This window comes from Palaemon carinicauda, chromosome 45, assembly GCF_036898095.1.
Source record: "Palaemon carinicauda isolate YSFRI2023 chromosome 45, ASM3689809v2, whole genome shotgun sequence".
NCBI classification, from domain to species: domain Eukaryota; kingdom Metazoa; phylum Arthropoda; class Malacostraca; order Decapoda; family Palaemonidae; genus Palaemon; species Palaemon carinicauda.
In genome coordinates, this window is record NC_090769.1 from 35,995,257 (window position 1) to 36,021,887 (window position 26,631).

Sequence of the window (26,631 nt, forward strand, 5' to 3'; positions counted from 1 at the left end):
AGGATTTTCACGTTATCACCGAAAATCACGATTACTTCTGCCATGTAAAAGCTGTCTGCCGTGGATTTATATAGACGCCGTAATTTTATAATATAATCTAAATATATACATTCGGAAACTATATAATTGATACTTAACTATCTATTGTGTGTTTTTAAAGAATTAGAAACTCTTACTCGAAGTAAGATAGATAAATATCTCATGCACTTATGAAAGGTGAATACGTACACATACTGAACTGTCACTCTTGTCAAAATAAGCATATAGTATTCATACAAGTCTGGTTAATTTTTGAAAGTTATACTATGGAATCAACATTCATTGCTGTAAGTTTTCAAGTACAATACTCGATGTGTAATTTGATATTTTTCTGTATAGGAATTACCCGAGGTAAGATCAGGCTTATATTGTGTTAGTTATCCGCTTAGGGAAGCTCTACTCGTAGAGCCAGTAAGATAAGCCCAAATATTGTTTGTGGTCTTCATTGACAGGTGCCATACCATTAAGAACAACTGTTTTGCTCAGTCAAAGAATTAATTCCATCGTGTACATAGTTTTACCCAGCCTGAGTCGGTCCCATATTTGACTGTAATGGAATTACGTTACTGTAGAAGAGGATAGGCTTGGCAAGCCTAGCCAAAAGAATTGTAGCCTAAATTGGTTAATACAATAATGGGTATTATATTAGGAAATGTCAGGTCCGGCTGTTGGATTTTATTTTGTTAAGACATCTTGGTATGCTAATAAGAAATCAGGTCACAGCTTCTCAGGAATTTACAATCACATTTATTTACAACTTGGAGCCTTTGTATATCAGCGGCCAATTCATCATGCGTTCATTAAAAATGGACATCAACAAAGCTAAACTTTCACCCCTAACCTACTTACAAGCCGTGTCCTTACCTACTTACCTAAAATGGGGCTGACGCCCCCGTCCAATCCCCCTTACACTGCCGTATTCAAAGTTAGACATAATATAGGTCGCCACTATCATACATATACCCTTAAAACTTTGTTAACCTTGGTAAATTTCCAATAGTTTAATAACTTCAATGAAAAAATAAGAAATGTTCCCATTGTATTTATAGGTCATTTGAATGATTATGATGGTGGTTAACCACTGAGAAGAGGGCTGCTCCTCAGCATTATGTATATTTGTTGGATCTACAATATTTCCTCTTTCGTGGAATTGTCTATTCTCATACGCAGCTTTAAGCAAACTTACCCCCCTGTCAGAAGTGAGACCACCTCCTTGGAATGTCATTGAAGTTCTGTGTTCCCTAAAAGGAGCTCCTTTCGAGCTGTTAGATCGGGGCTCTGACGGAGACCTAACCCTTAAGACGATCTTTCTGCTTGCCCTAACCTCTGCTAAGAGGGTCAGCGAGTGGCTTGGTCTCTCCTACGACATTACCTATTCAAGCAGATAGATGCAGGTTTCGTTCAACTTCGTCACTGAGTTTGTTGCGAACTCAAAATCTGGCGGTCTCTGACCATAGGTTTTCTTCCTTTCATATTTTGAGTCCTTGGGAAATTACTGATGATCCTGATCAGCTGCTATTGTGCCCTGTGGGAACGTTGAGGGACTATCTCAAGCGTGCATGGGGAGCTCGCCCCCAGATGAAACTCCTCTTCATCAGTACTGGGAGGGTCAAGAGGAAGGTGATCAAGAACATTATGTCTTCCTAGATTAGCCAGATCATTGACTGGGCCATTAATCCTTCTCTTTCTCGACAAGGAAGGGCATGATCCAGAACTCATGATGTCAAGGGTGTAAGCACATCCCTGGCATTCAGAAAGAACTTTTCTGTGAGGCAAGTACTACAGGTGGGCATTTGGAGGCTCCAACTACCTGCAAGACATAACACAGGTCTCTAGATACGTTTTTTCTAGCCCCTGTGGTGGCTACTCAGAAATTGGTATAGCCACCTTAGCTCCCTCACAGGGCTATTAGCATCTGTTCAAGAGAAGAGGTTAGGGTTTTAATCGTTGGTAAATGGAAAGAATGACTGGCCTTTTCTTATTTTTCTTCCCGTCACTTGGGGTACAGCATCTGACTCCCTGTCTGCTGGTACTCGTTGATTGCAGGTAAGCTTCACGTAGCTATTATATCTGTAGACATTTCTTGTTACGTCCCCATTCTCCTTATGAGGTGTCAGGATGCTCATCTCATGCATTTTCATGCTCAGATGGAGCTATCTTGGGTAAAAAGTTCCAGCCAGTTTGAAAAATGACTGCCACCCACCCAAGTGTGAGTCTCCTATGTAAAGAACGCGGGTTTGTACAGTACTCGTGTAGGAACAAATGACAAATTTGGAAATAATTTGTATTTGTCCTAATTATACAAACCTGAGTTCTTTACGCAAATGTTACTAACCATTACCTACCCCTGGTAGTTCTGCCTGCAATGAAAGTGGAATTGTAGTGAGCGAGGGGAGGGGGTGGTACATTTCCGTTACCGACTGGTAACAACTAGTATGGTTGTTGACACCTCTTTAAATTAAAAAGTTTTTTAGCTGTGTTCCTGCTTACGCTTGTTATTTTCTCCTTTCCGATTTACGCTGTTATTTTCTCCTTTATGTCTTACGCTGTTATTTTCTCCTTTCCGTCTTACGCTGTTATTTTCTCTAATATAAAGAACTCAGGTTTGTATAGTTAGGAAAAATACAAATCGCTTCTAGCTTTGAAATTGTACTCATTTTTAAGGGTCTCTGTTTTGTATAGTTAGGAAAAATTCGAATTACTTTACAAATTTGTGATTTTTCCTAGTTATGCAAACTTCAATCCTTTAAAATTTAGGGTCCCACCTCAGCCACCCCCTTGTCTTGAAGCGAAGGGCGAAGATCAAAAGTGAAAAGTCTTTGACAGGACTATGAGCTGCACTATCTGCATCTAACAGTTTTAAAGGTCGCTAATGAATGGCAGAGGCAAGGGACAGTGACACTGCCCTAGCAATCAGGACAATGCCCTAGAGACTGACCATATATTATATGTTCAGTGGCCAAGCCTCCTCTCCACCCAAGCTAGGACCAGGGAGGGCCAGGCAGTGGCTGCTGATGACTCAGCAGATAGACCTATAGGCTCCCCCAAACCCCCCAACCTTAGCTCACAAGGATGGTAAGGTTGCAGACACTAATGGCACTAACGAGTCTGAGCGGGACTCGAACCCCCGACTGGGAAACACCAGGCAGAGACGTAACCAATCAGGCCACCTTCTTGAGAATTTCAGCTGTCTTTACAGCTCCAATAAAGACATTAACCAATTTAAAGTGCTCATGTTTTTTTCATAGCTAAGAAAAATAATAATTACTCTTAGGATTTTATTTTTTACTAATTTTATCTAAATTTTATGGTGCACATATTTGTTCATTCTTATCAGGAAGTAACTTAGGAAGTTCTGTCTTGTACACAAGGAACATACTGTACTATATTTCAATTAACATGTTCTTTCCTAAAATTGTTAATTGTTTCTGTTTGTTTGATTTTTATCAGGGTGAAAATGTGAACAGCAGTATATAGAGACATCTATAGCCTTATTATTGAGAAACAGGAAGTAAGGGACAGTTGTGTCAAGGAAAAGAAGTCAAGATGACACAACAGATCCAAAGTTATTCCGGCCAGGGCTATGACCGATGGGTTGAACGTAACTCGAACAGTTCTACGTTTGGAAAAGTGCAGAAGCAGTTTTGGTTTACAAAAAGTGCTGTAATTCGCAAGCTTGGCAAAAAGGAAGATGAACATGTTGTTGCATCAGATGCTGAATTGGATGCTAAAATTGAACTTTTCAAAGCCATTGAATCAAGTACTAAAGATTTGCAGGTAAGATTTTATGAGAGCCTTGTTAGTTTTTATATATATTGTTATAATTAGTGAAGCATAGAAATTTGAAGATTGATTGACTATATTCCATTGCATTAACTTTGTTTAGATTTTGCTGCTATGTTATGAATTTAAAATCTGCCTTGGTACATTCTTTACTCATGCACAAATACAAACCTTAGTCTTTTATGTAGGAAACAATTTGGCATGCAAGCTGGAACAGGCATTGAAATTTAAAGTAGTTAGCTAATAGTTCTTCTGTATGACTTTAGGAAAGTCAATTTTGCTTCAGCCACTATAGCTGATAGGTGTGCTGTTGCTATGTTCCAACTTGCCTAACTCCGTTTGAATTTTCCTGTAAATATCATTTGTTCCGACACCTACAAACCTTTTGCTCTATATTATATGAGAAATGATATTTTAATTATAAAATAAATTTTTGAATATACTTACCCGGTGAATATATAATAGCTGGAACTCTGCGGCTCGACAGAAAACACACTCAAAAACTCGCGAGCGATCGCTATGAAGGTTGCGGGTGTGCCCACCAGCGCCACTATCGGCCAGATACCACTCTTGCATGTAAACAAACCCTTCAATTCTTCTCATCCCGCTGCGTCTCTATTGGGGAGGAAGGGAGGGTCCTTTAATTTATATATTCACTGGGTAAGTTTATTCAAAAATTTATTTTATAATTAAAATATCATTTTCAATATTAATCTTACCCGATAATCATGTAGCTGTCAACTCTGTTGCCGACAGAAATCTACGGTCGGGATACGCCAGCGATCGCTATACAGGTGGGGGTGAACACCACAGCGCCATCTGTGGTCAGGTACTCTAGTACTTCTTGTCAACACCACCTCAATTTTTCCTCTGTCGTGCCTCCGGCTAGACCTACATGGATACGCTGTTGATTCTGGAGTTATTGCTCACGATTTGGTGATGTATTTGCTCTAGAGTTTAGCCTTCGCTATTCAGGAAGCTATATCATTAGCTTAGCAAGTTTTTGGAATTAATTTGATTTAATTTTTTATTTAATTTTGGTACGAAGAGAGTATGAACTCTCTTTCACTTTTAAATGGCCGACCCTTCCCTTAGACGGAAGTGTTGGTGTCGAAGAGAGTATAGACTCTCTTAATTTTGCTTAACAAAGTTATAGATTTATTTTATATCTCTCCGCCTTTTATAGGCCTCTTTGATTAACTTCCTTTTATTATAAACTTATTAAAATTAATTTTTATATTTGTTTATATTCGACCTTTCCTAATAGTAGGCGGTCTTTTCTTGGAACCGAAGTTAATTAACATTGAGCCCGTCATTTTGTTTTTACCTGTTAACATATTATGCTATTTTAATGTTTTTGAAAGAATTTCTTTGATAGTCTTGTACTGTTTTCAAAGTTGAACTAACGTTTTGTTTTGTCTCTGCAGTTGTTGACGTTCAGAACGTTCAACTTGCGCTCTATCGTTACGATAGAGAGAGAGTCTATCACGGTGTCACGTTGCAGTAAGAGTAAACCGATTCTAGCGTTTTGTTCATTCTTTCTTAGCTTAAATGGTTTTAATTCTAATAAAGGAACTTTTTATTTGGGAAACCTTTCAGTTTTTTTCCTTTAACAATAATATGTTTTAACGATATATATAATTGGGCTCTTCTCTCAGGTGCTAAGTCAAGAGAGAGAGAGAGAGAGATAGAGACGGAGGGAGAGAGAGGAGGATAAACGTTTCGTTCAAGCGGGTAACGTTGTTATCGTTTTTGCTCTTCTCCCTAGTCTCTTTAGGGGAAGAAGGTAAACGTTTCTAGAGTTTTATTCTTGTTCTCAGACTTTATGCGGTGAGAGATTTTAAACGTAGTTTATTTGATCTAGTGTTTAGTCTCTTTTCCAGCCACTGAATTATTTATCTTTCATTATGTTTTTCTGTTACATTGTAATACTGTTTTCGCAATTACTAACTTTTAATGAAGGATAGAATTGCGTGTTTCAGGTACAAACCACTTAAAGTTTCGAGTTCAGTGAAATAAGTGCAAACAGAAAATCAAAAGTGATAAAGTGATAAGCGCAAAGTGTTACAGTGTTGCGTTCGAGGGTTCGTCTGTTCGTGCCAGTTGTTCGCCTAGTCTGGGACCTCTTACAAGCTCCCAAGCCCAGGGGAGAAGTAATGTCGAAGGACTTATGGGTTCAGCAGGCCTTGATCGACGAACAGACGTTTCCCTCCGTGGTTTCGGGTGTAACCAACTCACGTAGCCGACGTGATCACCCCACCCACACAAAGACGAGAGAGCCCATTTATTCCTCGTCTGCGGAAGAGGTTTCTCGCAGAAACCATGGACCAAATCTTGCAGCTTTTAAGTGCAAGTCGGTCCCTTCCGCGCAAGTCCAACTCCTAGGTGGTGCCATTAGCACTGGGTCAGTTCGGACTTGCTGCAGTACGACAACTGCACACCTCCCAGAGAGGCAAGGTGGTATCGCAACAGACAGTAACTCCGTCTGTTGCCGCACCAGCTGTTTTAGACCCTCAGTTTCAACGGACAGTAGCTCCGTTTGTTGTTGTCTTTCTTAAACTCTAGTGGTCTATGCTGCTGACAATGCAGTCTCAGCTTGCGGTGTTGATGCAGGAGTTTCAGGCAGAGAAGGTTAACACACCTCCTCCTGCGAGCGCTCCTCCACCTCTACGCAGTCCAGCCTGCCAGACGTATGATGTTGAGGTTCCTCAAGCTACCTCCATGCGTGAGCTGCCGCATTGGGAGTTGCCAGATACCAGCTCTGTGCAGCAACCTCCACTTTCCTTGAGGCAGGAGCCTCTTGCCACGCGGCAACCTCCTCAACACTTGAGGCAGGAGCCTTATGCTTTGCAGCAACCTCCTCTACCCTTGAGGTAGGAGCCTCATGCTTTGCGACTACCTCCTCCATCCTCGAGGCAGCTACCTCTTGCGGTGCGACAACCTCCACCATCCTCGAGGCAGCAACCTCAACTCCACCTCTGCGCAGTCCACCCTGCCAGACGTATGATGTTGAGGTTCCTCAACCTACCTCCACGCGTGAGCTGCCGCATTGGGAGTTGCCAGATACCAGCGCTATGCAGCAACCTCTTGCGTTGCGGCAACCTCCACCATCCTTGAGGCAGCAACCTCAACTCTTGCGGCAGCCACCTCCACTCTTGAGGCAAGAACCTCAACTCTTGAGGCAAGAGCCTCAACTCTTGAGGAACCTCATGCTATGAGGCAGCCGCCTCAACGCATGCAGCAACCGCATTCTTCACAGCATGAGCCTCTCTCTGCGCAGCTACCTCCTCAACCCTTGAGGCAGACGCAACTCTTGAGGCAGGAACCTCACAGGAGCCTCATGCTATGCGGCATCCTCCTCTAACCATGAGGCAGGAGCTCATGCTATGCGGCATCCTCCTCAACCCATGAGGAAGGAGCCTCATGCTATGCGACATCCTCCTCTACCCATGAGGCAGCCTCATGCTTATGAGGAGCCTCATGCTATGCGGCATCCTCCTCAAACCATGAGGCAGGAGCCTCATGCTATGCGGCAACCGCCTTAACCCATGAGGCAGGAGCCTCATACTATGCGGCATCCTCCTCAACGCATGCGGCATAAGCCTCATCCCTTGCAGCTTGAGCCTCATCCCATGCAGCATGAGTCTCATACCATGCAGCATGAGCCTCATCCCATGCAGCATGAGTCTCATACCATGCAGCATGAGCCTCATCCCATGCAGCATGAGCCTCATCCCATGCAGCATAAGCCGCACGCCATGCAACATGCTCTGCTTACCTTACAGCATGCTCTACATACAGCATGCTCTGCATACCTTACCGCATGCTTCTCAGTCACACATCTTTGGTTGTTGCCAACTCACTAGACTGTCAAGCAGTTTCATAACGTTGCCTTCTAGTCTGCTGCTTTTGCACCAGTGAAACCCTCACTGAGAGAACTTAGCTTTTCTCGGATATGGTTCCTGTAGATGAGAAAGTGCTATTCTCCCTCCTTCTGATTTTCCCTTGAGGACTGTCATTTGGAGAGGAGCCTTTAGCTGCTTAGCCTCCTATGGACTTTTATTTAAGCATAGCATGCTTCCAGGGAGGGTAATGGTTCCACTTCAGTCGCTAACCCCGTCTGTTACCACACCTGCTCCCATAGACCTTGAGCTGTGTTGCAAGACATGCAGTCCAAGCTTAGTCCTTGTTAGAGGATTTTTTGTTTACGGAGTCAGTGTGTCACTGGGAAGACGTTCAACAACCAGCAGAAGTGTCTTGTTGTGACGCAGTGCGGCAACCTCAGCAACCCGATAAGGAGTTGTCTGTACGACCCAGACAGTCTAGACAGCTTCGGGTTGTCACTGTACTTCCTCGCTTCCCCATGGTTGACAGTTCACAGACTGTGCAGCAGTACCATGATCTTGTGTCCGGCTCCGTCAGACGACTAGCTTTTAAGAGCTCCCACAAGTCGTCGCTGTCTGGAGATTCTCAGATGGACTATGGATCTGACCAAGGAACTGGGCCTCCTGGTCAATTTTGAGGAGTCCCAGCTCGTCACATCCCAGACCATTGTCTACCTGGGTATGGATCTTCAGAGTCGAGCTTTTCGGGCTTTTCCGTCGGCCCCAAAGATATACTAAGCCCTAGATTGCATCCAGAGCATGCTGAGAAGGAACCGATGCTCAGTCAGGTAGTGGATGAGTCTAACAGGGACACTTTCATCGCTGGCCCTGTTCATCGAGTTAGGGAGACCCCACCTCCCCCCCTTCAGTATCATCTAGCGGCTCACTGGATAAAGGACATGACGCTAGAGACGATCTCAGTTCCTGTTTCCGAAGAGAGGAGGTCTACTCTCACGTGGTGAAAGAACAGCTTTCTTCTCAAGGAAGTCTACCTTTGGCTGTTCAGAAACCCGACCGCCGTCTCTTCTCTGACGCATCAGACACGGGCTGGGGTGCGACTTTGGACGGACAGGAATGCTCGGGAACATGGAATCAGGAGCTAAGGACACTTCACATCTATTGCAAGGAGCTGTTGGCGGTTCATCTGGCCTTGATAAACTTCAAGTCCCTCCAGCTTAACAAGGTGGTGGAGGTGGACTCTGACAACACCACAGCCTTGGCTTACATCTCCAAGCAGGGAGGGACTCATTCGTGGAAGTTGTTCTAGATCGCAAGGGACCTCCTCATCTGGTTAAAAGAGCGAAAGCTCACGCTGGTAACGAGGTTCATTCAGGGCGATATGAATGTCATGGCAGATCGCCTTAGCCGGAAGGGTCAGGTCATCCCCACAGAGTGGACCCTTCACAAGAATGTTTGCAGCAGACTTTGGGCCCTGTGGGGTCAGCCAACCATAGATCTGTTCGCTACCTCGATAACCTAGAGGCTCCCGTTGTATTGTTCTCCGATTCCAGACCCAGCAGCAGTTCACGTGGATGCTTTTCTGCTGGATTGGTCCCATCTCGACCTGTATGCATTCCCGCCGTTCAAGATTGTCAACAGGGTACTTCAGAAGTTCGCCTCTCGCAAAGGGACACGGCTGACGTTGGTTGGCTCCGCTCTGGCCCGCGAGAGAATGGTTCATAGAGGTACTGCAATGGCTGGTCGACATTCCCAGGACTCTTCCTCTAGGAGTGGACCTTCTACGTCTACCTCACGTAAAGAAGGTACATCCAAACCTCCACGCTCTTCGTCTGACTGCCTTCAGACTTTCGAAAGACTCTCAAGAGCTAGGGGCTTTTCGAAGGAGGCAGCCAGAGCGATTGCCAGAGCAAGGAGGACATCCACTCTCAGAGTCTATCAGTCTAAAGGGGAAGTCTTCCGAAGCTGGTACAAGGCCAATGCAGTTTCCTCATCCAGTACCACTGTAACCCAGATTGCTGACTTCCTGTTACATCTAAGGAACGTAAGATCCCTTTCAGCTCCTACGATTAAGGGTTACAGAAGTATGTTGGCAGCGGTTTTCCGCCACAGAGGCTTGGATCTTTCCACCAACAAAGATCTACAGGACCTCCTTAGGTCTTTTAAGACCTCAAAGGAACGTCGGTTGTCCACTCCAGGCTGGAATCTAGACGTGGTCCTAAGGTTCCTTATGTCATCAAGATTTGAACCTCTCCAATCAGCCTCTTTTAAGGACCTCACATTAAAAACTCTTTTCCTCGTGTGCTTGACAACAGCTAAAAGAGTAAGTGAGATCCACGCCTTCAGCAGGAACATAGTTTTCACATCTGAAACGGCTACATGTTCCTTGCAGCTCGGTTTTTTGCTAAAACGAGCTTCCTTCACGTCCTTGGCCTAAGTCGTTCGAGATCCCAAGCCTGTCCAACTTGGTGGGGGACGAACTGGAGAGAGTACTTTGCCCAGTTAGAGCTCTTAGGTACTATCTAAAAAGGTCATAACCTTTACGAGGACAATCAGAAGCCTTATGGTGTGCTATCAAGAAGCCTTCTCTTCCAAGGTCTAAGAACTCAGTTTCTTACCTATTCAGGCTCCTGATTAGGGAAGCACATTCTCATCTGAAGGAAGAAGACCTTGCTTTGCTGAAGGTAAGGACACATGAAGTGAGAGCTGTGGCTACTTCAGTGGCCCTCAAACAGAACCGTTCTCTGCAGAGTGTTATGGATGCAACCTATTGGAGAAGCAAGTCAGTGTTCGCATCATTCTATCTCTAAGATGTCCAGTCTCTTTACGAGAACTGCTACACCCTGGGACCATTCGTAGCAACGAATGCAGTAGTAGGCGGGGGCTCAGCCACTACATTCCCATAATCCCATAACCTTTTTAACCTTTCTTTTGAATACTTTTTATGGGTTGTACGGTCGGCTAAGAAGCCTTCCACATCCTTGTTGATTTGGCGGGTGGTCAATTCTTTCTTGAGAAGCGCCGAGGTTAAAGGTTGTGATGAGGTCCTTTAGTATGGGTTGCAGCCCTTTATACTTCAGCACCTAAGAGTCGTTCAGCATCCTAAGAGGACCGCTACGCTCAGTAAGAAAGACGTACTTAATAAAGGCAGAGTAATGGTTCAAGTCGTCTTCCTTACCAGGTACTTATTTATTTTATGTTATTTTTGAATAACTAATAAAATAAAATACGGGATACTTAGCTTCTGTGTTAACACCTATGCTGGTCTCCACCCTCCACCCTGGGTGTGAATCAGCTACATGATTATCCGGTAAGATTAATATTGAAAAATGTTATTTTCATTAGTAAAATAAATTTTTGAATATACTTACCCGATAATCATGATTTAATTGACCCACCCTTCCTCCCCATAGAGAACCAGTGGACCGAGGAAAAAATTGAGGTGGTGTTGACAAGAAGTACTAGAGTACCTGACCACAGATGGCGCTGTGGTGTTCACCCCCACCTGTATAGCGATCGCTGGCGTATCCCGACCGTAGATTTCTGTCGGCAACAGAGTTGACAGCTACATGATTATCGGGTAAGTATATTAAAAAATTTATTTTACTAATGAAAATAACATTTTTTAAATATTTAACTTAGCCGGTGAATATATAATAGCTGATTCACACCCAAAGCGGTGGGTAGAGACCAGAGTTAATTAAGTTTACAGCGTATAAGCTAAGAGTTTTTGACAGTTATCAATATAACAAAACCAAAATATATAGGTACCTGGTAAGGAAGTTGACTTAGACGATTACTCTGCCTTATAAGTCTGTCTTCCTCACGAAGCCCAGCGATCCTCTTAGGATGCTGAAAGACTCCCAGGAGCTGAAGTATTAAGGGCTGCAACCCATACAACAGGACCTCATCAAACCCTTAATCTGGGCGCTCTCAAGAAATGACTTTGACCACCCGCCAAATCAATCAGGATGCGAAAGGCTTCTTAGCCTTCCGTACAACCCAAAAAAACAATATTAAAAACATTTCAAGAGCCAGATTAAAAAGGATATTGGAATTAGGGTAATGTAGTGGTAGAACCCTCACCCACTACTGCACTCGCTGCAACGAATGGACCCAGTGTGTAGCAGTCCTCGTAAAGAGTCTGGACATCTTTTAAGTAAAATGACGCGAACACTGACTTGCTTCTCCAAAAAGTTGCGTCCATAATACTTTGCAGAGATTTATTTTGCTTGAAGGCCACGGAGGTTGCTATATCTCTAACTTAGTGCGTCTTAACCTTAAGCAAACATCGGTCTTTCTCATTCAAGTGAGAATGAGCTTCTCGTATTAAAAAAAAATCTGATAAAATATGACAAACCATTCTTTGACATAGGCAATGAAGGTTTCTTAACTGAGCACCATAATGCCTCAGATTTACCTCGTAATGACTTAGTACGAGCTAAATCGAACTTAAGAGCTCTAACAGGACATAATACTCTTTCCAGTTCGTTGCCTACGATCTCTGATAAGCAAGGAATATCAAAAGATTTAGGCCAAGGACGACAAGGCAGTTCATTTTTGGCCAGGAAACCAAGTTGAAGTGAACAAGTGGCTTTTTTCTGTAGAAAAGCCGATGTTCTTACTGAAGGCATGAAGTTCACTGACCCTTTTAGCCGAAGCCAAGCACACTAGGAAAAGTGTCTTGAGGGTGAGATCCTTCAGGGAGGCTGAATGTAATGGCTCAAACCTGTCTGACATGAGGAACCTTAGGACCACGTCTAAGTTCCATCCAGGAGTTGCCAAACGACGTTCCTTAGAGGTCTCGAAAGACTTAAGGAGATCTTGGAGATCTTTATTGTTGGAAAGATCTAAGCCTCTATGTCGAAAGACCGAAGCCAACATGCTCCTGTAGCCCTTAATCGTGGGAGCTGAAAGGGAGTGAACCTTTCTCAGATGTAAAAGAAAATCTCCGATTTGGGCTACAGAGGTACTGGACGAGGACACAGATGCTGACTTGCACCAGTCTCGAAAGACTTCCCACTTCGACTGGTATACTCTAATGGTAGAAGCTCTCCTAGCTCTTGCAATCGCACTGGCTGCCTCCTTCGAAAAGCCTCGAGCTCTTGAGAGTCTTTCGATAGTCTGAAGGAAGTCAGACGAAGAGCGGGGAGGCTTTGATGGACATTCTTTACGTGGGGCTGACGTAACAGATCTACCGTTAGAGGAAGACTTCTTGGAAAGTCTACCAGCCATTGAAGTACCTCGGTGCACCACTCTCTCGCGGGCCAGAGGGTAGCAACCAACGTCAACCTTGTCCCTTCGTGAGAGGCGAACTTCTGCAGTACCTTGTTGACTATCTTGAATGGTGGGAATGCATATAAGTCCAGAAAAGACCAATCCAGTAGAAACGCGTCTATGTAGATTACTTCTGTATCTAGGACTGGAGAGCAATAGATTGGTAACCTTTTGGTCAACGAGGAGGCAAAGAGGTCTATAGTGGGTTGACCCCAAGTAGCCCAAAGACTCTTGCCCACGTCCTTGTGGAGGGTCCATTCCGTGGGTATCACCTGACCCCTCCGACTGAGACAGTCTGCCAAGACGTTCAAGTCCCCCTGGATGAATCTCGTCAACAGGGAGATGCCTCGAATTCTTGACCATAAGAGAAGGTCCCTTGCGATCTCGAGCAGCGTGAAGGAGTGTGTGCCTCCTTGCTTGGAGATGTACGCCAAAGTTGTGGTGTTGTCTGAGTTGACCTCTACCACTTAGTTTCGAAGAAGCTTTCTAATATCATCAAGGCCAAGTGGACTGCTAATAGCTCCTTGCCGTTGATGTGCATGCTCTTCTGACTTGAGGTCCACAGACCCGAGCATTCCCGACCGTCCAGGGTCGCACCCCAACCCAAATCCGACGCGTCTGAGGACAACACGTGGTTTGGGTTCTTGACTGCTAGGGATAGTCCCTCTCTCAGACTGATATTGCTGTCCCACCATTTCAGGCATGCCTTTACTGGTTCGGAGACTGGGAATGATACCGTCTCTAATGTCTTGTCCTAGTTCCAGTGAGAGGCTAGATGGAACCGGAGAGGCAGAAGGTATAGTCTCCCTAGTGAGACAAACTGCTCCAGGGATGAGAGAGTCCCTACGAGACTGTTCCAACTCCTGACTGAATAAACGTTTCGTTTCAGCATTAGTTGGACTTCAAGCAGGGCTTGACTGCGAATCTCCATCCCCAAATATAGAATAATCTGGGATGGGATCAGTTGGGACTTTTAGGTTGACCAAAAGTCCCAACTCCCTGGCCAGACTCAACGTCCAATGTAGATCCTGCAGACAGCGAAGACTGGACGATGCTCTGAGAAGCCAGTCGTCCAAGTACAGGGAGGCTCGGATCCCCGATAGATGGAGGGATTTTGCCACATTCCTCATGAGCCTCGTAAACACGAGAGGCGCAGCACTGAGGCCAAAGCACAGGGCTCGAAACTGGTACCCCACATTCCTGTAAACAAACCTCAGAAACGGTTGGGAATCCGGGTGTATAGGAATGTGGAAGTATGCCTCCTGAAGGTCGAGAGAGACCATCCAGTCGCCTTCCATAAATGCTGTCAAGACAGCCTGGTAGACTTCATCGTGAAGTTTGTCTTGACAATGAACACATTGAGCGCACTTGCCTCTTACGTACTCCTGCAGTGAACATGGCTGCCAAATCATTGGAGCCATCCCTGAGGGACTTGTTCCTGCAGAGAACGTGGCTGTCAGATCATTGGAGCCATCCCTGAAAGCCTTGTTTATGCATGACATAATTGTACAGCAAAACTTCAAAGGCTCGAAAATAGCTCTGAAGTCGACCTGTAAAATCTTGGAGCGTCTCATGGCCAGGCGCCAGGGAGAGTCTATGAGGTTTGAGAAGTCTATCTGGGCAGAGGCAGGAACTCCCAAGCCGAGAACTTCTCTCGTGTCATATCAGACTCTCGCTCTAAAAGCCAGCTTAAAAGAAGGGAAAGCAAAGGCTGTCTCCCCCAAACTCCTCCTGGTGATAAACCAGTCGCCTAGCAAACGTAAAGCTCTCATAGAAGAGCGAGAGAGCACTAGCTTATAAAACAACGGCTTCGAAGTAGCTAGGCCTAGTGTAAGCTCTGACGTTTAGGCGAACGAGGAGCAGCAGTTACAAAAAGATCCGTACAAAGATCCTTAAAAATCAGCATGATTTATTTAAAGTCCATAGAGGGCTAAGCAGCTTTAGGCTCCTCTCCGTCTGACAGAGTCCTCAAGGGAATATCAGTAGGAGGGGGAACAGCAACTTCCTCATCTGAAGGAACCTTGTCCGACAATAGCCGAGTCTCAAGCAAGGGAGAGACCTACCGTGGTGGCAATGCTTTACAAGCAGAGTCCACACGCACTGGTGCATTAGTAGCGGACCAGGACGCAACGTCATGTAACTGCTTGACAGTCTGTGAACTGTCAACAACAACAGGTGCGTGAGGACGCACAGCGTCCACTCGAGACTGCTTTGACCGCCTAGACTGAGCAGTCAAAACAACTCTAGAATGCGGAGGTTGACGCTTAGCATCAAAACAAGTCAACTCCGATTGTTGGCGAACGTCCTGAACGTCAACAGGAGCATCAGCAAGTGGCCTAACATCCAAATGTGGCTGAAAATCCACACGAGACCGCATCGAGTGTGGTTCTAAGCAACCTGACTGACGTGACTTGGCTACGCCAACGTCAACAGGACGCACAAAGGAACGTTAGGGAGGCTGAAGGCCAGGATCTCGATGAGATAAACGGCTAGGCTCAACAGACTTATCGGCAGAATAGTCTTCCATAAGGGAGGCAAGCTTATTCTGCATGTCTTGCCGTACAACCCATTTAGGATCAACGGGAATGGTTGCGGTAAGAGACGAGGGTAACGTCTGTGACTGCAAAACCTTGCCTACAAAAAGACTCTCGGAGTCTGTGTTACGCTTTTGTTTAGGCGGCGAGCAGTCTTCCGATGACTGCATAGGGTCAGAGCTGTCCTAATAGTTAAAACCAGGACGCTGGACCTGTCCTGAAAGGACTGACTTTCGCTTAAAGGGCCTCGAAACCTTGTTCCACGGTTTCTTATGCGAAAAGCCTTCGGATGACGAGGAGAAAATCGTCTCTCTCGCCTTATGGTAGGGGTGATCTTGGTAAGATACACCTGATATCATAGAGGGAACGTCTGTTCGCTGATCAAGGCCTCTCGAACCCATAAGTCGTACGACATTACTTCTCCCCTGGGCTTGGGAGCTTGCAAGAGGTCCCGGACTAGGCGAACGACAGGCACGAACAGACGAACCCTCGGTCGCAACACTGATAACACTTTGCGCAATATCACTTTATCACTACGATTTTCTGTTTTGCACTTATTTCACTGAAATCGAATTTTTTAACAATTCACATTAGGTATGAATAAAACTGATTTCTACCTGAAGCACGCAATTCTACCCTCATCAAAAGGTTGTAATTGCGAAATCAGTCGTATAATGTAAGCACATTAATACCAGCAAAAAACAGTAAACATATTTTAAGATAAAAAAATCAGTGGCTGGGGAAGAGACTAAACACTAGTTCATTCAAAACTACGTTTTCAATCTCTCACCGTACAGTGCCTTGGGACGAGAATAAAAACTAAAAACGTTTTATCCTTTCTCCCCGTACAGAGACTAGGGACGAGAGTAACTCGAGAACAACGTTACTCGCTTGGGACGAGATAAAGATCGGAACGTTCTCTCTCCTCTCTCTCTCTCTGTCTCTATCTCTCTCTCTCTCTCTCTCTCTCTCTCTCTCTCTCTCTCTCTCTCTCTCTCTCTCTCTCTCTCTCTCTCTCTCGATTTCGCACCGAAGAGAAGAGCCAACTTACCTTTCGTCAATAAACAGGTTATTTGACCAAAGGAAAAAACTGAAAGATTTTTCAATTAAAAGTTCCTTTAAAATAGTCTTTAAAACATTTAAGCTTTGAAAGAAAAAAGAACAAAACGTCAGAATCGATTTACTTTTTCTGCAAAGTGAAACCGTGATACTCTCTCTCTCTATCGTAACGATAGAGCGCAAACTGCGTAGCATAAATAAACTAAACGTTAGTTCATCTTTGAAACAGTATGAAGACTATTCAAAGAAAAAAACTATCATAAAATATTTACTAAAAATATTTCATTTAATAAGTTTTAAATCATTAGCTCTGTAAAAGTTATTTTCGATTGAAAAGGGCTCAACGTTGTTTAACTTCGGTTTCCAAGTTAGGACCGCCTACTCTCAGGAAAGGTCGTTTATAAACAAATCATTAAAATTTATTTTGATGTTTATTATAAATGGAAAGCTAATCGAAGAGGCCTAATAAAGGCGGTTGAGATATAAAATATATAGAGGAAAATCTATAATTAATTTATAACGTGATAAGATAATTGCTAAAAGCCTAAAACACACTTCCGTCTAAGGGAAGGGTCGGCCATTTAAAAGTCAAAGAAAGTCCATACTCTCTCTCTTGTCATCAAAAATTAAATCTATCCAAAAACGAGTTCAAGATTTAAGATGAAGATAAAACACCTGCACTGCGAAAGCTCAAACCAAAATGAAGTACTTCACCAAATATGTTGAGAAAACTCCAGGTTCTACAGCGAGTATTGATACGTCTTGTCGTCAACGTCGACAGAGAAGAATTGAAGGGTTTGTTTACATGCAAGAGTGGTATCTGGCCGATAGTGGCGCTGGTGGGCACACCCGCAACCTTCATAGCGATCGCTCGCGAGTTTTTTAGTGTGTTTTCTGTCGAGCCGCAGAGTTGCAGCTATTATATATTCACCGGCTAAGTTAAATATTTAAAAATATTACTTCAACAAAGCTGAACTAGCCATAAGACTTTTAACAAGGTAAACAGCTCCTTTGTTAATTAGTGGGGGTTAGATCAGCCACACACGCTCTCACACTCGCCACTGATATGACAACTATTTTTCTTTTGGCTTGGGAGAGGTAACATAACTGGCCTTTTACTTTAATTTCCTTTTCAAGTGAGTATCCATGCTCCCAGTGGGAGTGGTTTGGTAGGCAACGGAATCTAAGAAGTGACTTCTTATTTCGACGTCTCAATCCCTCCTCTTGCTAGTGTCTCTGCTCGTTCGGTCTCTTCCAGAGGATGAACGAGTAAGAACGATGACCAACTGACTCCGGGACAACCCTTAGGTGTGGACACTTTCGCATCCTGTAGTGAAGCAATGGCACCTACCACCGGGGAAGTCTCCCATAACTCCTATCTTCCTTGGGGCTTTCGGGTCTCTCCGTTGAGGAATGGTGTTTCTAGGGGACAGTACTTCAGTTAAGGGCACAGCGGTAATGCATACCTACCTCTGCAGGGGTTGACCACGGTCTTCCCCTCCGAGAGACTGGAGGCGGGTGAATCACCAGAGCTTCTTGTGCCCTTAGTTGCAGCCCTCTCTGCATCTGCTCATCACCCTTTGTTTCTGCAGCTCCGACATACGAATAAGAGCAGTTGCAGATTGGTACTCCTTTGAGTTACTGGTCGTGGTTTCCTACTCGTGCCTCCTAATGTGGGAACACAAGAAAAACCCAGAAGCTGACTTAGGTCATTCTTCTAAGCTCGCTAATTATGCAGTTACCCTTAGACTGAGCTTGCTCAGAGCGCTGAGGTCCGTAGTGTTTGAAGTACTGAGCTTCTCTACCAGGTGTAGGTGTAGGCCCTCCTCACCGGTGGAATTATTCCTTTGGGGGTTCGGAACGAGTGCTCGATTCGTCAGGCCTCATTCCAGCTCTTCGGAGGAAGACGGAAGTGGAAGTCACCAAAGCACAGGACAGCCGGTCAATCATAGTCTCGTAAGACTTCTATCAATTCCCCCTGCATGGTTTCTTGGTGGAAGTAATGCTGTAACAAACCCCAACCCTCAAGAAAGGAGTTCGGTGCAAGGTTCTTGTGTTCACGCACGAGTTCCCAAGGATTGGAGTTGCAAAAACCCAATCCAAGCAATACTGGTCAGGATTTGGTCCCTCTCCTGCCTCGGGACACTCCGGAGACGATTGGTTACCGAGTGCCCATCCTTGAGAGCTGCGAGGAATAAGGAGGATACCGATGACGCTTCCGAGTCTTCTGATCATCCGAAATCGCCTATTTGGCTTATGGAGAAGAATGAAAAGCTAGGCTCCTCACATCCTTCTGTTTGGTTTCCTTGTGAGATACGAACAAACTGAGTATGATCACAGCATGACCAATAGTTGTGACTTGACGTTGAATATGGTTTTCTTGTTAGCCCTGGCTTCTGCAAAGAGAGTCAGCAAGCAACATGGTCTTTCCTCTGACATCGTCCTTTCAAGGGAATATGGGAAGGTGACACTCAACTTCAACCCTGAGTTTGTGGCTATGACTCAAAATCCGGCTATAGCAGATCCTGGGTTCGGGCCCTTCTGGATTGAGAGTCTCCGTTCTGTAGCAGATGATCCAGATAAATTGTTACTCTCTCCTGTAAGGCCACCGAGGAAATACCTAGAAAGGACTGCCAGAGCCCATCCCCAGATCAGTAGACACTTTCATGTCCATGGCATTCAAAAAGAATTTCTCTTTGATGCAAGTACTACAAGCTGGTGCATGGAAACGACAAACCACTTTTACCGCCCACTACCTGCAAGACATAACCCACAGGAACCTAGATACTTTTACCTTAGGACCTGTGTGGCTGCACAAAACGTGGTCAGTAACACCTCAGCTCCCTTGTAGGACAAGTAGCATTTGGTTTAGGGCAGGTGTTACCCGGGAGTAAGTCTAGAATGGATGTGTGAGTGACTAGCCACTTCCTATTTCATTCTCCCCTCTCCTGGGGTTCAGCATCTGAGGTACTCTGCAAGCTGACCTCCTCTAACTGCAGTTGGGTACCATCATCCCTTGTGTAACCTGATTTAAATTCTTAACGAAGCACGGATTGCTCACCCATTAACCCCAAGGGTTAATGAGGTGTCAGGGTGCCCTTTAAACAACTTGTGCAAATCAGAGAGTTTACACCCAGGGTCAGTCACCAGACAGTTGATTGTAGGACTTCCACCCACAATGGAGCGAGTCTCCACTTTGAAGAATGTTATGGTTTATATATAGTGTCGGAAATTTGGAAATAATTTTGTATTTTCCCTAACTACTGTATACACATTCTCCTCTGCAAGATCTTATTATTATTATTATTATTATTATTATTATTATTATTATTATTATTATTAATATTATTATTAGTTATTATTATTATTATTATTATTATTATTATTATTATTACTACTTGCTAAGCTACAACTCTAGTTGAAAAAGCAGGGTGCTATAAACCCAAGGGCTCCAACAGGGCAAATAGCCCAGTGAGGAAAGGAAATAAGGAAATAAATAAAATATTTTAAGAACAGTAACATCATTAAAATAAATCTTTCGTTTATAAACTATAAAAACGTTAAAAAAAAACAAGCGTAAGAGAAATAAGATAGAATAGTGTTCCTGAGTGTACCCTCAAGCAAGAGAACTCTACCCCAAGACAGTGGAAGACCTTGGTTCAGAGGCTATTGCGCTACTCAAGACTAGAGAACAATGGTTTGAATTTGGAGTGGCCTTCTAGAAGAGCTGCTTACCATAGCTAGAGTCTCTTCTACCCTTACCAAGAGGAAAGTAACCACTGAACAATTACAGTGCAGTATTTAACCACTAGAGCGAAGAAGAATTGTTTGATAATCCCAGTGTTGTCAGGTACAGTATATGAGTACAGAGGAGAATATGCAAAGATTATGCCAGACTATTCGGTGTGTGTAGTAGACAAAGGGAAAATGAGCCGTAACCAGAGAGAAGGATCCTATGTAGTATTGTCTGGCCAGTCAAAGGACCCAGTAACTCTGTAGCGGTAGTATCGCAATGGGTGGCTGGTACTTGGCCAACCTACTACCAATAAATTACTATAAGTAATAGGAAAAAGATCAAAATGAATCATAAGAGGAAAATGTATTTGGCTTGTGAAGAGGCAAAGCCAAACTTATGATTCTTGAGAGATAAAACTTTCTCTGATACAATTACTAATTATAATAGTGAGTGATCCAAGAGAACCGCCAGGAAACCGAGTAGCCGGCGCATAACGAGACAAGGCTGCTCGTTCAGTTCCCAAAAGGTAATCTTCGCCTACATCTTTTCCCGGAACTCCTGCCGCAATTGTAAAGTGATGGTTTGTTACTAGTGCAGGTGTGAGTGGGGTGGTCGGTCTACTCCCCGTTCCCCTCCCCCGCTGACTAGAGGAGGGTAATAACTCCTTGTGAATAGCTTAACGGCTAGTTTCAGCTATCGTCGAAATATATCTCTACTGTAAAGAGCTCCAGGTTTGTATAGTTAGGATAGATACAAAATATTTTCAAATTTATCATTTTTACTGACTGTAGAAGCTTGAGTCCTTCAAGTTAAACGTCCCGCCTCAACCATTCCACAATTCCCATATGGGTCTAAGTGGCTTAATGGTGCATTCCCCACCGCCCACCAGTAACTACCAACACCTTGTCATAATTTTTAACAGCTGAGTTTCCAGCTTCTCTGAAATCATACTCCTATTAAGGGACTGAAATTTGTATACAGGAGTTAGAAAAAGTACATATTACTTAAAAAATTAGTTATACTGTAGTACCATACATGATGATGTTTTCAATATGATAAATTAACCATCTTCAGTATATTTACTTATAAGACAAGGCCATTTTTTCATAGGAGTGTTAAAGTTGTAAGATTTTCTTTCAGGCATTTGATGTAGCCTACTTTTAATTATAGCTTTTGCTGTTTTAAAGAAAGGTACAATAGAGGAAGTTCCATTGTATTTGGAATTTTATGTGAGCATTTAAGTAGAAGTACAATTAATTTTTTTCAATACTGTATTGATGAAATGATAGTGGAATCAATGAAGGTATTATGCTTTATCAACTTTGTTCCACTATTTTGTTCCACTGTTAGAAACCAGATTAACTCTAATGATTTTAGGAGTATGGAACAAATGGGTTATACGTATAATTAAACTTTACTGAGTGTATGTGAAGAATGTTATACTGTTATAATTTACAGTATAGTTTTGGGAAAGGATGTTCTATATAGTGGTTTTCATTAAATTGCTTTCAATATAGTATATGTTCAGAGTTTTATTGGGTATATTAGCTTAAATTTTTCCCAACAGGTTCTCCTTGCTGATTACCAAAATAAAATATGTGTTATGGCCCAGGAAGAAAATGCTATGGGACGGCTTTTGAAGGAGTATGGCAAACAAGATAGGAGCCGAGCTGGTAAAATGATGACTGCTGTTGGTAAGAGTTTAAGTTACACTGCTCAGCAGAGAGTAGCTCTTCGAAATCCACTCGTAAGACTTTTTCAAGAAGTAGACACATTTCAGACACGTGCAGTGGAAGACACACTTTGTACAGTAACAGAGATGGAAAAAATAAGGACAGAATATAGAGGTGCTCTTATGTGGATGAAGAATATATCTCAGGATTTCAATCCAGATCAGTATCATCAGTTGGAAAAATTTCGAGAAGTTCAAGGGATTGTTAAGCAAAAGAAAGCAAAATTTGACCGAATAAAGCTGAAAAGTTTGCAGAAGATAGATCTTCTAGCAGCATCTAGGTGCAACATGTTTTCTCATGCTCTTATTGTTTATCAGAATAATCTGATTACTTTTTCAGAAAAAACTTCTAAGACTCTCAGTAGTGTAGCAGTAAATTTTAAAGGATATCAGCCATATGATTTCCAGGTGATTAAAGAACTTGCAGAACCTCCAAGAAGACTTGAGGATGCCAAGGAGGAAGACGACGACGAAAAATTAGAAGGTGATGAACAAACCTTTTTCAATGCAGAATATCATGATGACCCAGAAAAGAAGAAGCAGCGCAATAAGGAAAGACATGGAAACAAGAAGAACAGAAAAAAGAGTAATGCAGATCAAAAGAAGAGTGATAGCCTTATGAATCTCTTTGATTACGCAAGTGAAGACAACGAATTCCTGAATTCGAATCAAACAGAAAGTAATTCAGAAATGAAGAATGCTAAATCTCAACTACTTGATTTCCTCACAAACAATCCAGAAGTGCCTGACACAGAAAAAGATACACAGCAAATGCTTAAGGAGCTTTTTGACAGTCCTGTTCACCAACCACTTCCAGTGTTTGGATCTGATGAAAATTCTGGTGCTTCTGGACTTGCTAACCCTGAGCCAGGGATGGGAGCAAGTTCTGTCCAAAGTTTAGCAGATCTTGACTCTGATCCTTTTTCTATGTTACAAAGTCACTCGAGTGAACATGGTAGTATGTTCCTTCCTTCTCAGCTTTTAGATTTTGGAATGCAAAGTTGGCAAGACCAATCAGCCAACTTCCCACTTCAGGGTCAAATGTCTGCATTCCAATCAGGGAATACACAAGGTGCTCCTTCAAGCACTGTAGATTTACCTGCTGCTTCACAGTCACAAACACAAAAAGCTACTGAAGGAGTTAAAACCACTCCCAGCCAGGGAACAACACAGAGTCAAGATCTAAAACAGGAAGTGAACAAATTAGACTGGTATAAAGTATTCCAAGACATTGACCCCTTGGGAGATCCTGCAAATGCAATATTCAGCCAAGTCCTGGCTGATGACAAGAAGTGTTAAGGATGAGTAAGTTTTAATACGCTAACATAAATAAAGGTTACATTAGTAAAGTATGGATATTTACCATCACTTTTGGGAAGATGCTGTATTTTCAGTAATTTTAATTTGCTTTCTTATAAGTTCAATTGCATAACTATTCAAAATATGATATGCAAAAGTTTTGTAATTTTTCTTTCTTACCATTTGAATCCTTGCATAGCAGAGCTTTAGTTGCATTTTTATTTTTAGATTTTTTGCTATAAATGCAGTCACTAGTCAAGAAATATCTAGTCAAAGCCAAAAGAGAAAAGTACAGAAAGTCAAATAAAACTAATCCAAGGTCTAGGCAAGGCAAACTAGTAGCTGCTTTTTTCCTTGCAGTATGATTGATTCTCAGGTAGAGTGCATTCTAACTTTGCTGTGTTGGGAAGTGGCATGTAAATAGGCAATACACCGTAGGAATAAAGACTTAAATTTCGTCAGAAGCTATTCAAGTAACTTTGTGAGATTGTCTTTTACCATAAGTCACAGATGATGGAAAATACCCATAAACAACATTATTTTCAATGAAAATACTTCTGTAATTTTCATTTTCTTCTGATTTCCATCCCTTCAGAGTACAGGTCTATATTTATTTTAATAGAATTAGGTTTAGTGTGTTCATCTGATACAAGATATTACGGGAATAGACCAATTTTTTATAGTGCATACTGCTCTGTGGTATTGAACACTAAGGGACATTGAATACAGTATGTTCATAAAAATTGCAAATCCTGTTTTATGTACAGTAATTATGCCAAATTTTTATATTGTGTACAGAACTAGTTTTGAATAACTTCTTAAGATAAACCCAGTATAGTAGCTGGCTGTGTGATGAGACGTCTGCTATGCTCAGCCCCTTGCCTTTCACCTATTAAAATCTCTTCCTCTAGTGGTCTTATTGCAACTAGACATTTGTTGAAGTACTGTTCATTTTATCGACTAAGATTTGGTCAAACTAAACATAGCATTATGGACAGAGGCTTGGACATTATGTGAACAAAAGAATCTTGATCGTCTGTAAAACTACCTGATAAAGGATCTTTCAAAATGGAGATGGTTGGGCCCATGTGGAGGCTAGTTCTGGAAAGGAAGGATACTTTGTTTGTAAGACTCACATCCAAGACCTTCGTACAAGGATTATAGTACAAGGAACTGCTTCAGCAGTTTCAATACCAATTCTGATCCTCAGCCTTCTCACTGATTTATTCAGATTGTGCCAATCACAATTTTCGTTGAGGGTAGGACTGGATGATATCAAACGACCACATTCTTTTATGAGAGCCTCTAAGCTTCCTGATATCTTTTGGGAAGAAAACTTCATGGCTTAAGTTTATACATTTTTGGATTTTCTCCCTTCTGAAAGCTGTAGGTCACCTACATTCCGCAACTGCAATATGTAAGTATTGATATATTTTTTAGCTTTAACACAGCCTTTTATCTGAGTCATGTTCAAGGAATTTTGTCTAGTTCCAGCTCTACAAGTTTCACCCCATTCTTCAGTCATAGAACTTATGTGTCATCCTAAAACTCTTGTGATAGGTAATTTCTTGGGCACTGGCTAATTGTCCTACACCAATGGATGGTCAATGGATATACAGTACTGTATTTCCTTTATAATAGATTCTGATTCTCATCGAGAAGACGTGTAAACACTTCTGTGAAACCAAGCACCTGGGAAATTTGTTGAATGTCGATGATGTTGCTTGCTCTGTTTGATAGTCCATACTTTACAGTTAGGATGCAGCACATGACCTTTTGTAATGGAAAAATCTTAAATCAATCTCAACTTCTTGTTGGAAAAATGGGTATGAGTTTCAGTGATCAATTCCACTCACTTTGAATTGAACTCTATGCCATTATACATTTGCAATAAACAAGAAGTTCATACCTGTCATAGTTTGGCTATATCGAGGCGCCCAAAAAATTTCTGTCCAAAAATCATTATACTCTACAATAATAACGTAACAAATAGCTAAATACCTGTATAAAGTAAGGGTGTTATGCTGAAGGATGGATTTCCAGGAGCCTTCATTGGCTTGTAAACTGAGGTAGTCTCCCCTTTGGAATTAAAATCCCTAATTCCCATGAAAATCTAGACCTCTCACATCATTCCTTCCCCCCCTCTATTACAAGGAATACGGCCTTGGTGCAAATGTGTTTGTACAAGTTGTTCAAATTTTTACTCATAAAAAATGTCACCTTTGTTTCCATTATAATTCTCTCTCTCATAGAAAATATACTGTATATATACAAGGAGTAACTATGTGCCTAAGTGTGGGAGTGTCTATCGGATGTCTTCATTTTACTCTAAGAATGCTGCCTTTAAATTGGGTGGTTTTCTCATTATGAAGAATTTTTTAAGCTTCAAACAGAGCCCTCATCAAAAACCATTTTATTGTTTTTTCTCATTAAGGACAATGTTGTACAAAACTAGATTATACTTTATACTTATAACAAGCTCATTGAGATACATTTTTTCCACACAGTATACAGTTATTAATGAAAATAGCTTAACATACTGTCATTTATGCTGGGTATTATTGATGGGATGTCATCAGGGCCCAAAATAGCATACTTGTACAGTATTACACTGATAGCAAATACAAAATCAATGATATTTGGAGTCAGTTATCTCTTGGAGATAGCTATTCAGCATGAAAAAGTCTAATTCTCATAAAAAATGTAGATATGAAATATGGAATTTATTTTATCTCAGAGATAAAAAAAAAACAAAGTACTTCTCATTTATTCGGATCAGTATTCTTTTCTTTTCTAAAGAAAAAGGAATAGAAAAATATTAACAATTTAGGTGGAGTCCCTTCAGACAGCTAACTACTAATCTCTTCATTCTAAGAAGTTATTCACTAGGGTTTGTCAACCACAAACAACTGTTTTGGAACAAGTTTAATTAAGAAGTTTGATCTGTGAATCGGTTTATTTAAAATAGAGAGTTTTTTCTTGCAGCAACAGAAAAAGTAATGAAAGAATTCTTTTACGGTAAACGACTCTTCACTGGAATTTATGCTCATGTTTCATGCTCACTAGAAAATCTTTGTGGGCTTAACATTCTGTTGCAGTCATTATTGCAGCATTTGTATATTTTTTTCAATATTTGAATTTTTTCTTATAAGTCTATTCAGAGTTACTCTGTACTGTATCTTACTTTTGGAAGCCTTGGCTGGTCTGGAGGACCACTCTTCAAGTCCATTAGAGAGTAACAGTTACTGATGACTCATGAGGAATATTGTATTTACTGTATGAAAATTAGATTTGAGAGATAGTAGGAATATGCTATTTTGAATCATGGTG

The 26,631-nt window shown here is 42.3% G+C and overlaps 2 protein-coding genes across 2 annotated transcripts in view; one reads left to right on the forward strand and one right to left on the reverse strand.

The window, feature by feature from the left end:
• The window catches only part of AP-1mu (adaptor protein complex 1, mu subunit), a 123,408-nt gene that overhangs the window by 82,390 nt on the left and 14,387 nt on the right, over window positions 1-26,631 (reverse strand). The gene's annotated exons all lie outside the window — the stretch shown is intronic.
• ICA69 (islet cell autoantigen 1-like protein) lies at window positions 134-24,684 on the forward strand. The gene is made up of 3 exons (XM_068367093.1): window positions 134-326; window positions 3,490-3,816; window positions 21,838-24,684. Exons 2-3 carry the CDS (start codon window positions 3,586-3,588, stop codon window positions 23,299-23,301), a joined length of 1,695 nt encoding a protein of 564 aa, XP_068223194.1. The 5' UTR covers window positions 134-326; window positions 3,490-3,585; the 3' UTR covers window positions 23,302-24,684.